General features: G+C 37.0%; 1 protein-coding gene across 1 annotated transcript in view; it reads left to right on the forward strand.

The window, feature by feature from the left end:
* LOC107757102 (WD repeat- and FYVE domain-containing protein 4-like) overlaps nucleotides 1-16,042 on the forward strand; it is a 42,699-nt gene extending 26,657 nt beyond the window's left edge. Inside the window, 19 exon segments of the mRNA XM_016574479.1 lie at nucleotides 943-1,091; nucleotides 1,979-2,099; nucleotides 2,262-2,347; nucleotides 2,442-2,498; nucleotides 6,893-6,935; nucleotides 7,115-7,234; nucleotides 7,339-7,456; nucleotides 7,770-7,879; nucleotides 8,772-8,925; nucleotides 9,036-9,127; nucleotides 10,136-10,348; nucleotides 10,794-10,926; nucleotides 11,978-12,135; nucleotides 12,325-12,483; nucleotides 12,627-12,806; nucleotides 13,748-13,930; nucleotides 14,400-14,496; nucleotides 15,169-15,289; nucleotides 15,976-16,042. Coding sequence (XP_016429965.1) covers nucleotides 943-1,091; nucleotides 1,979-2,099; nucleotides 2,262-2,347; nucleotides 2,442-2,498; nucleotides 6,893-6,935; nucleotides 7,115-7,234; nucleotides 7,339-7,456; nucleotides 7,770-7,879; nucleotides 8,772-8,925; nucleotides 9,036-9,127; nucleotides 10,136-10,348; nucleotides 10,794-10,926; nucleotides 11,978-12,135; nucleotides 12,325-12,483; nucleotides 12,627-12,806; nucleotides 13,748-13,930; nucleotides 14,400-14,496; nucleotides 15,169-15,289; nucleotides 15,976-16,042 — 2,361 coding nt within the window.
* The last annotated feature ends 5,284 nt before the right edge of the window (nucleotides 16,043-21,326 follow it).

Raw genomic sequence — 21,326 nt, forward strand, 5'->3', positions numbered from 1 at the left:
AAAAAAAAAAAAAAAAGCCTATAGATTCATTAATTGGCTGCCTTTGGTTTCAGTCATGGCTGCAGTTTGTGACAGAAATGATGAGTGTTGCATATATAATATTTTTCTGAAGTAAACTATCACAGAGCACTCTTAAAAACATCCTCTAGCAAGGTGTAATTTGTCGTTGTTGTAAATCCCAAAGACAGGACAGAATTAGGACTGACTCAGGTCAAGGCTGATTCTGTTTTATAGCTCTGTTTGAAACCAAAACCCCACCAGGTGGACCATATATTTAAACAGGGCCTTAATCAATTAGCGTGTTGCTATTGTTGCTGTGTCATTGATCAATTCTTGTAATAAACAGTGGGGCCCTCTCTCTGCGCCAGTGAGGGGGCGCTTGCATGGAGAGGAAGCTCTGATTTGATTTGTATTAATTGTAGAGCGGCTGGCAGTACGGCTGGACCCATATGTTTCGGGGACGCGGATCCCCGGAGCCCAGAGTTGTGGTGACTCAGGGCTGAGGCCAGGTGCAGCTGCTTGGTGTGAAATGAAGGGAGACGATACAATTAGCCGTGCATAATCGAGAGGTTTCGTGTGAACTCCGCCTGCGGAAGAATGGCCCCGTTTCACAAACACCCCATCCATTCAGCATCTTGCCTTTTTCTGCCTTTAATTTTTGTCTCTCCACCTTGTTGTTCAGATAATGAAGTGGTAACCGTGATCAATCAAGACCGGGGTGGCGCTTCTTTGACACGTTAGCCCCAGGGCACATTTCAGAAGGCAGGCTGCAGTGACACTTCGTACAACTGTTGAAAGCTTCGCTTGACATTGTGTTTACTCATTCATTGAATTTGGCAGCATGTAAAACAAATTACAGCTTTATTTTAAACAGTTCAATGCACAACACAGATTCCTATATGAGCTACTTGATACACATGCTGTAATGTGTCCATACCTCAGGTCAAAGCGAAACACTGTGTGGTGGTCGTTAGTGGTCACGTGCTGACCGAAGGAGTGCTGTTGTTTGGCAAAGCTGACCTCTACATATGTGAGGGCTTCACGTTGACCTCCACAGGAGATGTGTGCTGTAGAATCCATCATCAGACCAAGTAAAGCTATACTGTTTTCTCTCAGCATAACTCTCTACTCTACTTATACACTACTGTTCAAAAGTTTGGGGTTGGTAAGATTTTTTTTAAATTGTTTTGAAAGAAGTCTCTTGTTCTCACCAAGGCTGCATTTATTTGACCAAAAATACAGTAAAAAATATTGTGAAATATTATTATAATTAAAAATATATTATTTTAATGCATTATAAAAGGTAATTTTTGGATTGGAAAGCTGGATTTTCAGCAGCCATTACTGAAGTCTTCTGTGACACATGATACTGCAGAAATTATTCTGATATGCTGATTTGGTGCTCAAGAAATATTTATTAATAAGACAGTTGCTGCCTGATATTTTTTGTGGAAATGTTTATATATTTTATAGGTGTCTTTTGTGAACAGAAAGTTCAAAAGAACAGTATTTGTTTGAAATATAAATATTTTTACCTTTTTTAAAGATTTATTGATCTTTACTGTCACTTTTGATCAATTTAGTACATCCTTGCTCAATAAAAGTATTAATTTCTTTAAAAAAAATCTTAATGAGAAACTTTTAAACTGTAGTGTATCTTTATTTTTATAACACTTTTAAAATATTTTACTTTTTAAAACATTTAAAATATCGCTTTCTTTTGCTTTAAAGTTGGAAATAAGGTTTTGGAATTTAATTATTTCATTATAAAATTATATCATTTACAATGAGTGTTTTTTGTATTAAATAGCAAAAATGCAAAATAAGAATTATATAATCTTTGTGTATATAATTATGTGATAATTAGTTATATTATTATTAAAACACAGTAAAGTTAACTTTAGGTTTACTGAGAACAGCTTTCTTTATTTTTGTGTATAGATTTAACAGTATCTTAAATTTTCTGTACTTATTATAGTGTGAGAGACTCATATATTTGCAACATGATGACTAAAGAGAAAAGCTCAGTGAGCCCAAGCTGCAAACGCTGGTCATATGATGACATCAAAGAGGCCAATTTCATGCGCTTTCTGCTTGAGGTGAGATTCACAGAGCACATAGTCATTAAACTTTTTAACTTTATTTATTCTATATGTATTTCTTTATTTATTTTCTTTATTATTATTTTTTTATTATTTTATTTTTATCATGTTTGATAGTTTAATTGTGTTTTTTGGTTTTAATTCTCGATGACACTATAGGACAATGCTCTGGAAATGTTCTTAAAGAACGGAACTTCAGTCTTCCTGGTGTTCTTCAACAATGACCATGTCAATGCATATAAAAGGTAAAACGAGAAAGTGCTTGTGATTCAGACAGGTAAACAACTGTGTGTGAGGTGACAGACTAAATTGATTTATCTCGATTTGTTTTCTTTCTAGGCTGTGCTCTGTGGTCTCCTCATTAAAGGGAAGGGGAGATACTGTACTTAATGTGAGGTGAGTGTCAAAAGCATCTGCCAGATCTCGCAGACAACTGCCATTTCAGTTGGAGAGACTGTGATGCTTTTATACTGAAACAGACAGTTTTGTGGTTTCAAAGTTTCCAGAAAACACATTCTCTTATGTGTGCGGTTAACGATTGACTGGAAGACTCTCAATCCCCTAAACAATATCCCGGCATTACACTGAAACTACAATTACTGCATCTTCAGCACTTCCTACCAATTAAAACAGCCTCAGTAACTTTTCAAAGTCATCAGCAGCCAATACAACTCACAATTTTATAGTTGTTAATTGTCTGCAAGGATGCCATAAGCTTACTACCTTTTAGTTATGTCAGATGTTGTTTTGGTTCAAATTATCATTCCTTGACTCACCATTTCAATTTCTGCTCAATTTAGTTTTATCATGTTTAGTTCCCCTGACATTTTGACATGAAGTGGGAATGGACTTAATGTTTATTGTTTCCCATCGGCTTCAAAGCCAAAGTTGTTTTCTTACAATAAGAAATACACATTAATTTCATGCATATATAGAGAGATAAAGATATTGTGAAAATGTATTGCATTTTTGGGCTGGCCAGTAAAAACATGTATTTTAGTGTCAGATAATGTATGTGCGTATATTAAATATTCATTACTGATGTGCAAATTCGTGTTTGTATATCAATGTACATTACATTTTAATTAAATTTAAAACGTTTTATTTGAGAGGCACAATGAAACAGTTAGTTGAACTTTAACTTCATAATTTTAAGCCTTTGTTTAAGATAACTTTGTTGTAGTTTTGTTTGACACACATTTTAAATTTTTTTCCCAAAGAAAATGAGCTTGAGATCCAACAATATTTGGTGGATCCCCTGCAAAACCTATTTATTTCCTAAAAGTACAGGAGGAGTTTTAAATGTTGAGTCATTATGTAGAATGTCATTATGCATAAAGGTTATTCATAAAAGACAATGTGTTGGTATCTCCGGCAGGTCTGGCTTGTCCTTTTTGAAAACTTGGAGGTGAGGTAGTAGTCTGCTGCCGCCAATTTTCTTGATTACCTCGAGCTACAGAGTTTGGCAAGATCAGCCCTGAAAAATTACTCTTTCTTTGCGACCTGTCAAGCAGCTTTTTCCTTCTGCACCTCTCTAGGCAGGGATGGCACAAATCGCCCTCTCTCACCAAAAACAGATTTCCTGTTGGCTTTACAGAGTCAGAGTCTTTGCCGTCTCGCTGTGTATAGGAAACAGGGTTGCGTTTGGTGTTCAGCTTCGTCAAGTTGGGCAACACGTTTATGCATTCTGGTATCTGTGTGAACAAGTTATCAAAAACTCCCAGCTCTGTCAGGTTTGTTAAGGTGGCCAAAGTGGGAGGGAGGGTGTTTAGACGATTTATGCCCAAGTTGAGAACCTGGAGGTTTCTCAGACTTCCTATTTCAGGCGATAAACCATCAGAGTCCAGGTTGTTGTTACAGAGGTTGAGGTAGACCAGAGATCCCAGGAGTCCAATGCTTTCGGGCAGTTGTTCGATTTGGTTGCTGTGAAGGTCTAACCAACGCAGTCCAGAGAGCTGGCCAATGAATTCTGGGATTATTTTCAATTTGTTCCGGCTCAGGTCAAGTTCCTCTATGTTTCTTAACTTTAGGAGGCATTTGGGAAATGTGGCGATGCCTACATTGCTCAGATCAAGTCGTTGTTTGCCATCTGGAGTTACTCTAAGAGCATTTTTAGCCATTTTCAATGTGATCTTCGTACCTTTGGCTCCACCTGCTCTCTTTCCTTTAGCCATGGAGCTGTATAGACACAGATGAATGGTTAAGCGCTTCTGAAGCATCAATTTGATTAAGTCTTAACTCAAGTCATGTAATTATTATCTCAGGACCTTGTAGCTTTAAACATGTATGACTTAATGATGGGACAGTTTAGTTGTTTGCATAGGGAAGGTGGTATCATGTATGCCTGCAGGCAGTATTGGGGGCGCTGAGGTGTCGGGCCGTTTGGGGAATGAGAGGGGGGTAATGTTTACACCCAACTCACCCTAAAGGGATCTTTTGGGATAATGTCGTTCTCTAATTATGGCTAATACCAGATAACAGTGGGTACGGCGAGCGCCCAACACATATTCTGGGAAAAGCTGTTTGTGTTCCGTCTGATTGATCCAGGGTGGCGCTAGCAGTCCATGTGACTGTGTGGAGAGAGTCAAATCAGTACTTTGATAAATGACACTGGAAAGAAATTTTAAATCGCTCCCTTCATATCTTCCCATTAAAAAGGAGGAGTGGCTGCATTGTAAGCCCTTTGGCGACTCATTAATCACATTGGTGGATGGGCTAATACGGTTCATCCTGTTTCTATTAGACCTTTTGTTTTTTAAATCCGTTGCATCTGAGAGGTGCAATTACAGAGAGCTGACCATCGGCGTGATCCATCTTCATGTTCTTTGTGATTCGCTGATTCTGAACCCCTCCAAACGGAGAGAAAATTGGATGGTATTGCTATTTTCGTGACATATGAAATATAAGATACTGCGAGCGCTAGCAGTCCATGTGACTGTGTGGAGAGAGTCAAATCAGTACTTTGATAAATGACACTGGAAAGAAATTTTAAATCGCTCCCTTCATATCTTCCCATTAAAAAGGAGGAGTGGCTGCATTGTAAGCCCTTTGGCGACTCATTAATCACATTGGTGGATGGGCTAATACGGTTCATCCTGTTTCTATTAGACCTTTTGTTTTTTAAATCCGTTGCATCTGAGAGGTGCAATTACAGAGAGCTGACCATCGGCGTGATCCATCTTCATGTTCTTTGTGATTCGCTGATTCTGAACCCCTCCAAACGGAGAGAAAATTGGATGGTATTGCTATTTTCGTGACATATGAAATATAAGATACTGCGACTACATGATTTAAGACCATTAACCATTTGTTACCAAAATATACTTTCTAACTTATGAATATGCTTTTGAAAATCTCTTAAACAACTGTTTAGTGAGTCTTAGTCTTGAGTATTCACATTTTTACCAAAATAAAATTCATAAAAATTATTTTGAATGTTGAACCAATAATACAACAACACTTACATAGAACTAAAACAGATAAGAGTTAATAATCAGACCAGTTCTCTTAATTTGTCATTTTTGTTGTTTTTAAAATATGGCTAGTTTGAAATTTTAAAAAATGTTTCTATTAATAGAAAAATTCATAAATACTGTGATAGATGATTACGGCACTATTTGTTCCTGTATTCACCCTACTAAATCAGTCAGCAAGCACATTTTTAAGAATATTTATATCTTGAAACGTTTTATTGTTAGTGTGACTTTTATTTATTTATTTATTTTTTGCCTGTGCTTAAACAAGCTTCACGACAACTTCAGAAAGGCTTAAAAGGATTGCAGGTAAAAGGATCACGCAAGAGTGTGTAAAAAAAACCCATCAGTTTGCCCCAACCAGCTATTGTTACCCAGAATTAATTAAGTCTTAAATACGTTTTTCTTACTTACAGTTTTTAAATGAGGTCCACAACTGAATTGCTTGAGAATCAGAGGAGGATCTTCAGACTGTAGTCCAAAAAGAAGCTTTGTCCTGTTTAACTTTTGTTACCAAGCAACGCTTGCTCGGGGTGCCAAAAGTTTTATTGTCCTGTGATGGAGCTTGCACAAAAGAAAGGGGAGAAAGAATTGTTGCAGCGTTTGTGTTTGTACACTCCCTCAGATTAAATTTCCAGAATGTTCTTTAAAGTCCTGGACGTTAATAGTTTCACCCAATAGCCACAATTGAACTTTGCATTTTTCTTCTCTCTCATCTCTTTCTTTTCATTTATAAATGGGAATAAGTAGTGATAAATATTTCAAAGCAAAACAGTTTTAATAGTTATGGAAATCTGAACATCCCTATGCATTCATGTCTAATCAGCTGTGATTTTGCATGTTTAGATAGCTTGCTGTAGGAACCACACTTGTAATCTTGTAATTCAGTAATGTGTGTGAAGGAGAAAACTAACTTCCAAAGTAATATGTTACTGTGCGTTTACAGATATTTTCCAAAACCTATAGATGGCGCTATACTACTTTAAAGGAGGGAACGGCATGCCTGAATAAAATCTTAACCCTTTTTTCCACAAGAATGTGTTTCTTTTGGCTCTTGTGTCTGATGAAAGACGGACCCTCCGTGGTTTAAATCCATAAGCTCTTTCTATTCCTTAACCTGTTGCTATGCAACCATAGTAGACTTGGTTCTGATGACTAGTTCAGAATTCACCGTATTCAAGGCACTTGATTCTGTAACTGTTAAGAAGTAAACAATAGCAATTGGTTCTTGTAAAATAAGAAAAATATCACAAAATGTTTCACAATAAAATCTGAATAAAATGTTTCTTCAATTATTCTTTTGTTGTGTTCATACAGAAAGGCTGCAGCAGTTGAGAAGACTGCCCTAATTAAATGGCAGGTAACGTGTGAGCATCTACTACTTGCATCATCATTAACCATTATTATTTGTAATATACATCCTGCATTTGCAGTGAATGGATTGAATGCCATAATATAAATATAAGCTCTTTGAAAAGTTATTTTACATGAACCCAAATGCATATTTTTTAATTATTTTCTTCTATTCTTTTTCCATAGAGAGGAGAAATTAGTAACTTTGAATACCTTATGCATCTAAACACACTTGCTGGACGGACATACAATGACTTGATGCAGTATCCTGTTTTTCCATGGATCATTGCTGATTATGAATCAGAGGTAAAACTAATATGCACCCAAACTTTTTAAATTTTGACCTGAAAACATTTTTTTTGATGCTAAAAATGTTTGTTTGTTTGATGATCTTATTCACCGCTTGTTAGACTCTGGATCTGTCCCACCCTGCTACATTCAGAGATCTGTCCAAACCAATGGGAGCTCAAAATGAGAAGAGAAAAGAGAAGTTCATTCAGAGATACAATGAGGTGGAAAGCAATGATGGTAAAGCATATTTTTATATGCACCTGTTTTATATGCAACTATTCTGTAACTGAGACCTAAAAACCTATTGCTCATACAGCTGAAGTTCATGGAGTTTGTCAGTTTCACCTGCAAACATGGAGGCTCTGGGTGTTTTTTATGTTTTCTTTCCCAAAAATGAACAAAATATTTGATTCAGTTAGCCAAGAGGAACTTTAAAACTTAAGGCAGAATCAGGGCTGTTATTTGAAAATAAATAAATAAATGGGGACCTGCAGGACTGAATTAAAAAAAATAAATGCTTTCATTTACTTAGTGAATGTCATGATTGCAGGTGATCTGTCAGCTCAGTGTCATTACTGCACACACTATTCCTCAGCCATCATAGTGGCCTCGTACCTGGTGAGGATGGAGCCTTTCTCCCAGACCTTTCTCCACCTGCAGGTAAACTTGTCACCTGTTTGACCAGGCTCAATTACATCACACAGAAACTCCAATAAATAATTTGCATTGGCCTCTTTTTTTTATCAAATGAAGCACAACACACATCAGCGTGACAGAACTTCTATAAAATTAAATTTTTCTAAATTGAACTTACAGGATGAAATGAGCTTTATTGTTTTTGGGCTTGTGTGTGCTTTTAATTTTTTCTTTCCAAAACCGAATTAGGGTATGATTTTAATATGTATGCAAATAAATTCTTTTGCGTCACTTGCGTGCAAAACCACATTTTGTTTTTAAAGAATATCTCATTTATACACATGGAACCAATTGATTAAAATAAAATGTCATGCATATTTGATAGCCGGTGTAACGTAATACAAACATTAGGATAACACTTTGCAATGATATTTGCTTCACTTGAGCAGCTTTCCTCCGTACAGTAATATTCATAATCAGATTTGTGCCACTAACAGTATATTACTTTCATTCAATGAGGGCATTTGCTTTTACTGCAAATTACATAACTTCTCCAGAGATTTTCGTCAGGACGTATAAACTCCCTTGAAAAATAAAAAGCCTGAATCAATTGCTTGAAAATGTCTCCAATCAAGGCAATTGTTTCTTGACTATGATTCATATACACACATGGCGCCGTTTTAGTGTTCTAGGCAGTCTTGCTGGCGGTGGAGCTCCCAATCTTATGTGTTAAACAAACATGCATGTCTTTTTTCATCCTTTGTCATTTTTTTTTTTTTTTACTTCTTTGCTCTGAATTGTGTTTCTATAGTCCTTTTCACAATGCCACTTTGCTTTCAAATAACATTAGGAAATGCACCCTTCCTAGAGTTTCAAATTTTGGTTTAATCTTTTTTTCTTTCTTTTTTTTTCATAGGGTGGAATGTTTGACGTTCCAGAGCGGATGTTTCACAGCATTCAGAACGAGTGGGAATCTGCATCTAAGGACAACATGAGTGATGTCAGAGAGCTCATTCCAGAATTTTTCTACCTCCCAGACTTTCTTGTCAACTCCAACCAATTTGACTTTGGTAATTTATTAGTATTAGCCCCCCCTTCTTGTTATAGAAGCTCGTTTTTAATATTTTATTTGTAAATAGTCTGTTTCATTAGTCAGTAAATGTGTGTATGGATAATACAGGTTGCATGCAGGATGGAACACCATTAGATGATGTGGTTTTGCCACCATGGGCCAAAGGAGACCCACAGGAGTTCATCAGAGTGCACAGAGAGGTCAGTTTCTCTGGTCAAGGCAGTCCATCAAACTAAAAATAGGCCTTGTTGTGGACCACCAGCATCACAATATCCAATTCTGCTATAGATGTTACTTTACTTACTCTTAGACTATATTGTGAAAGACAACGAGGGTCAGTGCAATCAGAGCACATACCAAGTTTTATGAAAGCAAGCATAGGTTAAAACAGTATCAGTGTTGCTGCACCATTCATAACCAGCTAAACTTGGCAATAGTTAAATAATTTTTGCACCTGCTTTATTTTTTTTTTTGCCTTTCTTGAGATAATAAGCACTTGTTGAGTTCATCAAGGAAGCCCCATTACTCTGTTTAACGCCATTGTAATTAGAAGATAACAGCCCCAATTCAGCGCAAGTACAATATCTGCACTCTCCTATAACTCCATCCATGAAGCCTGCTGGTTATTGGAATGAATGCTTTCTTTCTCGCTACGTTACGCCTGCAGGCATATAAGGGCCAGGCTTTATCAATTCCCAATCTACAGAGCAATATTTGTATCATTTCCAGATGGCATAAAATGAGCTATTCTGTCTGCTCGCCTTCCTTCATATGCAAATGAAGGGTAATATAGGGATCTTCCACAATTTAGTGCTTGTGACTTAGAGCTGCTTTGATTATACTTGTTATTTTAAATGTTTTTTTGTTTTTGCTTTTGTATATATGTTTATGTTGTGTTTGGACACTTCAGCCAATTCTAAAATACTTTAGATTAAAAAAATATATATAGGAAAAATGACTTCGCAACACGAAATAGGAATACAGACTTTTGGAATATCATTTTTATATCAGATTGTTTGAACTGTAATCAGTCGCCAAGATGGAATAATGCCTTTTTAAAATGCATTATTGTGCAATCTCTTTGACCTGATATTTGGAAGCACAGCTTTTCCGCCTGCACTTCTACAGAAATAAAAGTTACGGCATCACTGATAGCGTATTAGTCCCCATCCAGATCTGCTGACTAACTGAGTTTGCGCTCTCTGCAGGCTCTTGAGAGTGATTACGTGAGTGCACGCCTGCATCTTTGGATTGATCTGATCTTCGGATACAAACAGCAGGGTCCGCCCACTGTAGAGGCCCTCAACACCTTTCACCCATATTTCTATACTGACAAACACGACAGAGCGAGCATGAAGGATCCTGTCGTGAAAAGCACGGTCCTTGGCTACATCAGCAACTTTGGCCAAATGCCTAAGCAGGTACACCAGTTGAGCACACTGTTTAAAGAATATTAGGAGATCCTCTATGCCTCTATTCATTTTTTTTTAGTAAATGTTTTTGGCTGTACATACAGAATGCAATTTTAAAGCACTTTTGACAACCAGATATACTAGGGATGCATCCATATTACAATTCTGGCTGATACTGATAAGCCGATAATAATTTTTATGTTATGGCTGATAATGGAAAAATTTGGTGAATATTAAAATTCTTTATTTTGTCTAAAAAAAAAAAAATCAGTTGTCTTAAGTGCTAAAAGTAAATTTAGGCATCACACCATTATTTGAAAATGGATATATCATGCATGCCTAATATATGCAGCTTTTCCAATGTTTGGTAAGGTTCTTTCCGGTAATGAAATGATTTATTGTGATGCTGTATTCTATTTTAAATGCAATACTAAAATAAGTTTTATGCTTCCAGCTCTTCACAAAACCACACCCTAGCCACACACCTCACAAGGGTGCTGCTGGGAAAGAGACATCGGTATCCAGTCAGATAACCCCCTTTTTCTTTAAACTGGACGGGCTCAAGCCTTCTGCCCAGGCTGTTAAAGGTACTGCTTAAAATGAACATTTGCAGCTCTGAGGTAGAGACCCCCCTCCCCCCATTTAATCATTCATAGTCACCTTGTTATTTTATTCCATTCCTCAATTATTTTTTACAAGATGGGGCCACGTCTACAGGGAGCAATAGGAGCCGTGAGGAAGAAGATGCTGGCTAGCCTTTTCACAGGCTCATTTTCTCAGTCATAGCTCAGCTCGGCTCCATTCAGCTATTTGTTAGGCCACTCTTGAAGATACAGCCACTGAGGCTTATTTAATAATCTGAATGTCCCAAAAGGATCTCTCTGGAAAATTAGATGATTCTCTCTCGCTCTATTGTCTCTCACTCAATATCTTGTTCTCACATCAGGAATTACTTTATCATTCTGATCAGTAAATCCTACAAAGAAAGATTTAAAGAGCATCTTGAGAGAAATTTGCGATCATCTCAGGCTTCATTATGATTTGTGTTACTGTTCTACTGTCAGTGAGCAGGGAGATTGACTGTGTCCTCGCATATGTAGGTCATTTGAAAGTAGAATAGTCCTTTTTTTATGCTTAGTCCTGACACAGTTGTTTCAACAAATGTTTCACATTGTAAACATGATCAGTTAAAATGATTTAAATGCTTGGTTCAAAAGTTCTTGATAGATTGATACAATAACAGTGTAAAAATACAAAAAGCATGGCCATTTCAACATCATTGTTTTTGTTAAATATATAATATAGAGTATAACCGTATATAAACAGTGAGTTGCAAAAAGTCTAAGGCCATTCATATTTTTTTAAATTATGTAATAGTATTCTTTTTTTTTTTTTTTACATTTTAATAACAGGTTCAACATGTTTAAATAGACATTACCATTTACAAGTTTGGAGTCATTATTATTAGATTATTTTTTGAAAGAAATGTATCCTTTTATTCAGCAAGTCTACATTAATTTGATCAAAAACATTTACTATATATATATATATATATATATATATATACTGTATATAGATAGAGAGAGAGAGAGCATGTCACACTGCATAAACCTGCTTTTCTGTTGTTTCTCTACAAAGAGCTCACGCTGGGTCCTGTTGGTCAAATAGTGTGTAGAGAGAAAGATGTATTGGTCGTGGAAAAAAACAAACTTCTCATCCCACCACATTGGAACACATACTTCAGCTGGGGCTCTTATGACCAGACCTGCTCTTTTGGGAGCTACACAGCTGAAAAGGTTTGCTTTCATAGTTTCTCTAGATCCATAAATAAGTTAACATGATGGGCCTGCTTGTAATGTTCATTCATTGATTCATTTTTCATTTGATGTTTTCCTATTGTGAAGAACAGAAGAATTGTTTATTATTAAACAAGGTTACTTCTGGTTGGCTGTTAAAGTTTGATAGCTTTATTACCTGTGTTTCAGAGCTTTGCAGTGTGTGAGAGCCTGTCGGACTGGGGATATGCTGTATGTGCTGCCTGTCCCAACAACAGCACCATCATCACGGCCGGGACCAGCACTGTAGTCTGTGTGTGGGATGTCTCCATCAGCAAGGACAAACTTAAACACATGAGACTCAGACAGGTCAGATTCACATGTGTTATCATTCCTAAAGAGCCATGTTCATGCTTGGGTGTCACAAAGCAGTTTTGAAATTTTAAGATTCAAAACGGTGGGTTTGTCTCATTTTTTTATAAATAAATAAATGTTTTTATTTTCCATCCTAGACCTTGTATGGACACACAGACACAGTGACGTGTCTGGTAGCATCAGAAGCACATAGCATGATTATTAGCGGCTCTTTGGACCAGACCTGCATCCTGTGGGACCTGGAGGACCTCAGCTACATCACACAGTTACCAGAACATTCCTCTGCCGTGTCTGCCCTGGCTATTAATGACCTGACCGTGAGTACCCTCCAGAAAAAACATGCACGCTCTGAGGTCAGCCTGCATTTTTCAGCTCCCAAATCTCTATCTATCCATCTCACTCCCGCACATTTAATTTGGTTAGGGCCGTTCGGCTCATGTTGCCGTCTGGATGACACATTTACACCGGCTCATTTGCACCCACAGAGTGGTTTCTGAAACTCCCCTCAGCCAGCTGTGTGAAGGAAGGGTGGGCACATCCTTCCCTTCAGACCTGCTTTAATGCTTAAACCCTCTGTTACATAGCATGAAACATACCTGCTACGAAAAACACGAGAGAAAAGTTGGGCGATATAATTCCAAACCTTCAAATTATTTGTATTATAGCAAATTGTATATAGTTGTTATAGTTATAGTTATAGTCATTTATCCATTTATTTATTTATTTAATTTTTTTTACATTTTACGGGTAGCTTCTTTTTAACTAGAAAAACTAAATTTATCATGACAAACTTTGAATGTTTGCTTGTTTGAAAGTTTAAAAAAGCTTTAAAAAAACCTTATGGACTCTGAGAGAGATAAATTACCATTCAAATGTTTGTGGTCAGTAAGATTGTTTTTTATGTTTTTGAATGCAGTCATAATCAAGTCTTTAGTGTCACATGATTCTTCAGAAATCATTCTAATATGCTGATTTGGTGCTCAAAAAACATTTCCTATTATCACAGTTGAAAACAGTTGTGCAGCTTAATAGTTTTATAGAAATCATCATGCATTTTTGAGGTCTCTGATGAATCAAAAGTAAAAAAAAAAAAAAAAAGAATTTATTTGAAATAGTTATTTTTTTATAACAATGTGAAAGTCCTTACTGTCACTTCTGATCAGTTTAATGAATTCTTTAAAAAAATTACTGAGCCCAAACAAAAACAGTGTCTTTTGCCTGCTATGTGCATCATTAATCGCCATTCTGTCTCTCTCAGGGTGAGATTGTGTCATGCGCAGGGACCCATTTGAACCTGTGGACCATGAAGGGGCAGCTGCTGGCCTCTTTAAACACTTCCTGCCGTCCTGAAGGAAACATTCTGTGCTGCTGTTTCACACAGAAGTATGAGTGGGACCCCCGCAACGTGATCATCACCGGCAGCGCTGACGGCATCGTCCGGGTACGGCCAGATCTTCAGAAAGGGCTTTTTCGATGCTCCCCCGAAGGCTCTGACCGAAAGATGATGAGGCGTAGCATTCACGTAGCGAACTTTATAATGAGAGAGTTTAAATGAGAAGTCTTCTCCAAAGACTACACCTTTGTGTTTAAGCAATAAATCTTTCCTGTAGTGTTTCCTGCTTTAATAGTCAGGTAATATAGCTGCAAAATATTAAAATATGGTAACTGGGATATTGAAATGGGGCTCACAGGCTTGGCTGAGAAGTCCCACAGAAGCATTAATAGTTACATGTGCTCACCTTAGATGAGGTAAGAGCAGTCATTAAATCAAAGTGCTTCCTAAATTAGGCATCAATTGGAGCCTGGAACTGCGACATCAGTGGCCGGCAGATTTGATTTATGATTATAGCTTCAATTGCATTCGATATTTTCCCCCTCTTTTTTTCATTAACCGTGTGGTTCTGTTGCAGATATGGAAGACTGAATATACTAGAGCACAATTACCTGGACATGAGGAGTGCTCGGTGTCTCAAGGGCATGTTTTGTCATCAGCTCCTGAGGAAGCAGGTAACACTAATACACTTCACCTTAAGTGCAGAATTGAACTAGAGCGTGAATATGTGCTTTTGTTCTTGCCTCTGGTCATAGGACAGTTATAACCCACAAGCTTCCTTAATGGCCAGCATGAAATAACAGGAACTCACTTCTGGAATATTGGAAAACAATGTGCTTTGTGACGTCACGAGAATCGTTATTTTCTAATATACAAGTAATGTTTGAAATTAAATAGCCAGACCAAATACTAGACATCCTTCAAAAATGCTGTATAAATCGGATTGTCTGTTCTTAAGTGTGATGGTCCAGATGCTCAGCCAGAGGTTCGTTTTTGAGCGATCCAAAGAAAAGTTCATAATGATCTACCGTGTTGTGCGACGCATTAGGGCTAGCTGCGAGGAATTATGGGGCAAAGTTATTAAACATACAGCCTGTAAACACTGATGAGCAATTTTGCTGATGTAGGCATGCAATTTAGAAAGCAATAATAACCAAATCCAATTTGGTACACATTGCTTACAGCACAGCGTCAGCGCGTGTAAGTATCAACACGTTTAAATTAAATTGGGGGAACACGTTGTAACAGTGAAGGCTTTATATTAGATGTATTTCTCTCAATTTAGCAACGTGCTGACCATAAATAATCTCTGTCTTATATCTCACTCTTGCTTTTGCTTTTCTTAGACAGCAGCTCATGGAAGTGGGAAAGACACCTGGTGCTCTGTCAAGAGTTAAACCGCAATCAGGTCGTCTCTCGTCGACACTGCAAAAATAACCCTGCAATTACGGCTCTGGGCATGTCAAGGTATTGAAGAAAAGCCAGTCTCTCGGACCAAAATATGATCTGAAACCTGGTTTCAAATGGATCCTCTAATGTTTTAAATGATTCAGTATAGGATTAAAGGGTTAGTTCACCTAAAAATTATAATTAAGTCATCATGTACTCACCCTGGTGTTGTTTTAATGCCATATACCCTTCTTTCTTTTTTGGAGATTAAAAAAAAAAAAAAAAAGTCCTGCTCATGCTAATCCATATAATGGCAGTGGATAGTGACCAGCATCAAACTTGAAAAAAAAAAAAACTGAAATGTAATTTATTATTTAATGAAAGTCTTGGTGAAAATCGTTGGTCTTCTGTACATGACTGTGTTCATGAGACTCTACTAGCACCACAGTTCATTTTGACTTAACCACAAAAAGCCTGACACATGAAGAATGTGATACTTTTGCGTCTTTTAAAAAAAAGTTTGATGCTGGTCGTGATCCAATGCCATTATACAGAGAAGCGTGAGCAGGACATTTTTTTTTTTAATTACTACTCCTGTCGTCCAAAAAAAAAAAAGAGAAGGGCATACGGCATTAGAACAACAGCACGTTGAGTAAGTAATAACTGAATTTTCATTTTTGGTGAACTATCCCTTTAAGCTCAATATGATTAGTAGTGTCTTTAGTCTTTTCTTCTGAAGATGTGATTTTAATTTGTGCTTTCAGAACACATGGCACACTGCTGGTCGGTGATGCCTGGGGCAGGGTGTACAGCTGGTCCTGAGAGAGCTAGGATCAATCAATAATCCGTCAGTCAGCGTTAAAGTCGGCTGTATGCAGCTGAATGCAGCCACATGCCAGTGGAGAGTCCAGCTTAAGTGCTGCCTACGTATGCACTTTGCTCTCACCACTTCCAGCAGGACTGCTGACTTTAGGAGACCCACTCTGGGTCTGGTGAATTACAGGGATGACGCATTCTTTCTTGGACTGAGTGAGGCTCGCTGGCTAGGGCCGGAAACGCAACACTGCTTATTTAAGAAATGAAAGATGATGCCATTTAAAAAAAATAAATAAGGCCCATTTGGTGGATGGGTTTTATTGTATAGTAGCTCTCTTTCTCTCACTGGACTCTCAGAAAACCAAAGTAATGTTTATTTTATAAACACCGGTATGCTGGAGTTTCAAAGGCATTCGCTTGTGTGCCATTTCATATTTTTGTTTTAAACTTCACCAGTGGACATACTGAATGGTGTATTTTATAAAGCAGCAGAGTTCTGCTTACTAGTTGTGTTTTATGTTGGAAGATTTTTTTATTCAGTATATACTGTATATCAAGATGATTTTATTAGTTAAATGTAACTATCTGTAATTAAATCAAAATAAAATTGCTCACTCGTTATGCGGTCATGCTATTTCAGTGTAGAACATGCTACTGTTAAAGGGCTGAATCAACCTCCTCAGCCAATTAGAGTCAGAGTTTCCATTGGCAATGTGCCCCAGATTCCCATCATAGAGGGTGTGGATCTGTAAAGCTGCATTTTACATGCATTCCATGATCTGGAGAATTCTGAAATGAATGCCACTAAATTATGGCATACAGGAAACAACAGTGATATGCTGTTTTGACTGTGTAAAGAATTATTATTGGTAACAGTTAAATTTGTTAACATTAATGCATTCATATATATATGTACCTAAAAATCTGCAGTTGTTAATATTTTTAAAGTTTTTGAAAGAAATATCTTATGCTCACCAACTTAAAAATGATTTGGTGTTCAAGAAACATTTCTAACTCTTATAAGTGTTGAAAACAGTTCTGCTGCTTAATATTTTTGTAGAAATTTTGATTTTTTTTCAGGATATATATAATATTTTATATATATATATTTGTAACAATGTAAAAGTCTTTACTGTCACTTTTGATCAATTTAATGTGACTTTGCTGAACAGAAGTATTGATTTTTTTCACACAAAGAAAAAACCTACCCCAACTTTTGAACAGTAGTACAACATATTAACATATAACCTCTAACCCCTTTATTTTGGTCTGAATGTCAAATCGGAATAGTTTTATATACAATATGAATGAGTTTAATTGTGGAACATTTTGTCTTTGCAATGTGGTAAAGGACTGGAAAGAACTATTCTTTGTTGTTGGTTGAGAAAACATGTTTGTACTGTACATGCCTGTTTTTACTCGCCCTCAATCACAGGCTTCGATCCACATCAAACCAAACCTCATTCCATCATTACCAAACTATGCCTTCTTGTGGTAAATGCGACAAATGTGTTTATTTTACCTTCAGTTTTACAATGTAGAATATATCTGTTTAACCCACCAATGCATTAATCTGATTAATTTCACAGGCATCAACACATAAAGTGTACATGTGTAACATCATCTGTTAAAGATGCCAGGAATACTAATGATTCTTATGATTTGAATAGCATAATTTAGTCATGACCTTGAATGACGGTTCTGTTTGCATACAGCCCGATTCTGACATCCTTAATGAATCATGAGTGAGTGTGTTTATTCCACAGAAATACTAGCAAATACAGCCTAAGCTTTCTGTGAATTGAACATTTGTACATGTGGTTCCCTGGCAGCATCCAGTAGTGGATGTAATGTTTTTTTTAGTTGTCAGGGCTACTACGGTAGTTAAATCCATAGAATCAACACCGATGTCCATTAAGTTTATGAATATGGGTCACTGCATGCAAAGTAACACATGGCATTTGCAACAAAATTGCAATGTGGACCATGGACCCTTAATGCAATTTACTGATTTTTTATATACTTTTTTTAAACATAATTATATGTTACTTAAATATGTATCTTTATCATATTTTAGATTTTATTAAATTTTTTTTAAATGTAGAGTCTGTTGTTTTAAATACTTATTTCTTAGACACTCAGCTACATATTCAGGCTTCCAGGACTGACTTGTTGAATAGACTCAACTGCAAAAAAGCATCAGGTCTTCCTCTGTTCAGCTGTCCAGATGTATTGTGTACAGACTTTGCTGTGTATTAAAGGCTCTTTGGCACATGAGTTTGGCTGAGTCTGGCTCTCTCAAGCAGGCAGACAGCAGAGAAAGAGCTGTGATTACTGGGAGCTCCCACCAGGCCACGCTCCGCTTGCCTCTGGGGAAGAGGGCTAATTGTTGCTCCCCTCCAACCTTTGGAGACGGTCTTCTCCTAACAGCCGTCATTAAGCAGCATGAATAATCCAGCGATGGGGGTCGGGCCATAAAATAAAAAAACCCGGGGATGGCAATCTGAAATCAGCCGTTCCATAAGGTTATATCTCCGGTGTGTATAAAGAGAGCAATGAAATGTGTTTGCTGTCAAAATTCGGAAAATAAAGAAATATTAAAGTTAAAGATTATATATATATTTATATTTAAACGAATCGTTCGTTTAAATAATGTTTGTTCCAAACTTTAGTTTATTCCAAATAATGATACAAAACCCTGATCACCATGTAGTGGCTTATTTTATACGGTGACTTTAAATATGCGAGTATGAATTGAATTTTGTAATTTTATTTTTATGTTATAAAACTTCGTTAAGAAAAATAGTAAATTTTTACTGCAATCGATAACTGAACCGCAAGATGGCGCCGGTTGCGTTTGTATGAAACAAGAGGCGTGTGTCCGCACCAGGTCCGCACGCACTAGAGTTCGAGTCGAGAGACGTGATTTTTTTTTTTTTTAAGAAATATAACATTATAAAAATGTATACACAAAAATGCCAAGAACGTAAATAACAGCCATTCATTGAGAGATGGATTCATTTTTGATAAAGCGTTGCCATGGACGACATGTCACACCGCTGGATGGCGCGAATCGAGTATTGACGTCACTGTGAATATGAGGAAAATAGTGGTTTAAAAAAACAACAACAACAGTTTTTCACCCTTGGAGTTTAAAATAAAAACGCAAAAGCTGGAAAGACCTGAGCGTGAGTAAACAACGATATGTTTGCTTAACTCTTTCTTTAAAAGCTCAGTACATAAAATGGCTGTCCTGTAAAAAATAACATTACACATCTCCCTTAGGTTGCGAGGAAAAGAGCGGTGTAAAAATTCTTCAGATTATCTCATTTGGAGTTTCTCTGCGAAAATAACAGCATATGGGTTTGGAACAACATGAGCGTGAGTAAATAATCACAGACTTTATTTTATGCTGAAGTTGCAGCTCAGTTCGGGAAATTCGTTTTTGTTTCTCTCTCTTTGCTGCTGCCTATTTATATTTGGTCAAGGGTGTTGTTCAAAACAACAGAATTGAGAGCAGATGAATTTGCTCTGCTTTTGATGGCCTAACATTTAAGCATCTCTGTGTATTTTGTGGCACACACTGTGTACATGAATTTCTGTCCCCAGAGTAAGGCTTACATTCTCGCTTTGTTCTGGGTTTTGTACTTAAATATGCACACACTGTAGTTCTATACAAAAGAAGGGGTAGCCGTGGCCTAATGGTTAGAGAGTCGTAACCCAAAGGTCGCGGGTTCAAGTCTCGGATTGTAGGTGGGGGGAGTGAATGTTCTGCGCTCTCTTCCACCTTCAATACCACGACTGAAGTGAGACCCTTGAGCAAGGCACCGAATCCCCAACTGCTCCTTGGGGCTGCAGCAAGAAATGGCTGCCCACTGCTACGGGTGTGTGTGTGTTTACAACTCACTGCTGTGTGTATGCGCACTTGAATCGGTTAAATGCAGAGCACCATACTTGGCTACACTTTGAGAAAAGAGCACAGAGGCCTCTCTCTGAGAAGATCTGTTGTAGCATATAAGCATTCCTGCAGAGCATAAAGTGGGAACGCAGAAGGTCATCGTAAGTTTAGATGAGACGAGACAGATGAAGAGTATAGCTGTGTTTATGCTCGACGCTAATGTTTAGCATCGAGCATACCCTCTGAGCTCCTTCTCGGGACCTCTGCCATCCTCACGCTGCATCTGCTCATTAATATGCGCTGTGACCACAATGAAGGGGGAGAGTCGCTCTCTTTAACCTTTGTGCATGCAGCTAATTGTGCTAAGTAGAGGCGCTTAATAGACTGGAAAATAATCACCATATATCTCACGAAGAGAAGCAAATGACCTTCTCAAAAGACAATAACCATCTCAATTTTAATACATCGGTGGGTTTATGATATTAAATATCAAACCATTTGGGCTCCTCTGAATAATTAAATCAAATAAATTATAGCACCTAGGCAGAACCATCTTGTAGCCTAACCCAATTATAATGCACTGTAAAGCTAATTATTAAGCTTGATTACAATTAGTATGATTTTAATAAATGTAACCATTAACGGGTTCATCACAGTCACTGGCTCTTAGCTGTGTGTGGGAGAAACGGAGAGAGAAAGAGACAGACTAAACTCAAGAACGGGCGATAAGAGAGGTCAAGACGAACTGAGACATCATAATGTGCATTGTATCAGTGACTTTATGCTTATAATAGCTGTGCACTTGCACTCATCTTGTCTAAATCTAATTGTGTAGATAACAGGTTTTAGCTGTTAAAGATACTGTATGTTCAATTATATTATAAATGCTGATACGATAGATAACCAATAGCAATGTCTTTTTAAAATGATTAATCAACCAAAATTAATAAATTGTAAAGTAACAAATTATGATCGCCCCTGAATCAGAAAATATTACATAATTTATAACATAAATTGCATTATATGCATAAATAGAAAAGTATTATGTATGTTGCTTAAAATGTAAATATTATGCACATAAAAATGTAATTGTAAAAATGCATTATACATTTGGTTTTTTTTGCATTATACATATGGTGTTTTTTTTTAATTATACACAGGCAAGTTAAATTGAAATTCCCATTGAAATATCTAACTTGCCCTTTAATGCACTATAGCTGACATATGTATTTTTAGTTATGGAAAGTAAACTACAACAAACAAGGTAATTGATCTTACAGGTCTTATTCTGGTTATATCAGAAGGTTAAATGTTCTTTGATATGCTTCAATAAACAACACAATGATGACCTGTTTAAGCGTTCATGAATGAGACAATAAATCAATGTGCTCTTTTGCTCAT

This window comes from Sinocyclocheilus rhinocerous, unplaced genomic scaffold, assembly GCF_001515625.1.
Source record: "Sinocyclocheilus rhinocerous isolate Xijiao unplaced genomic scaffold, SAMN03320098_v1.1 scaffold503, whole genome shotgun sequence".
In the NCBI taxonomy this organism is placed as follows: Eukaryota; Metazoa; Chordata; class Actinopteri; order Cypriniformes; family Cyprinidae; genus Sinocyclocheilus; species Sinocyclocheilus rhinocerous.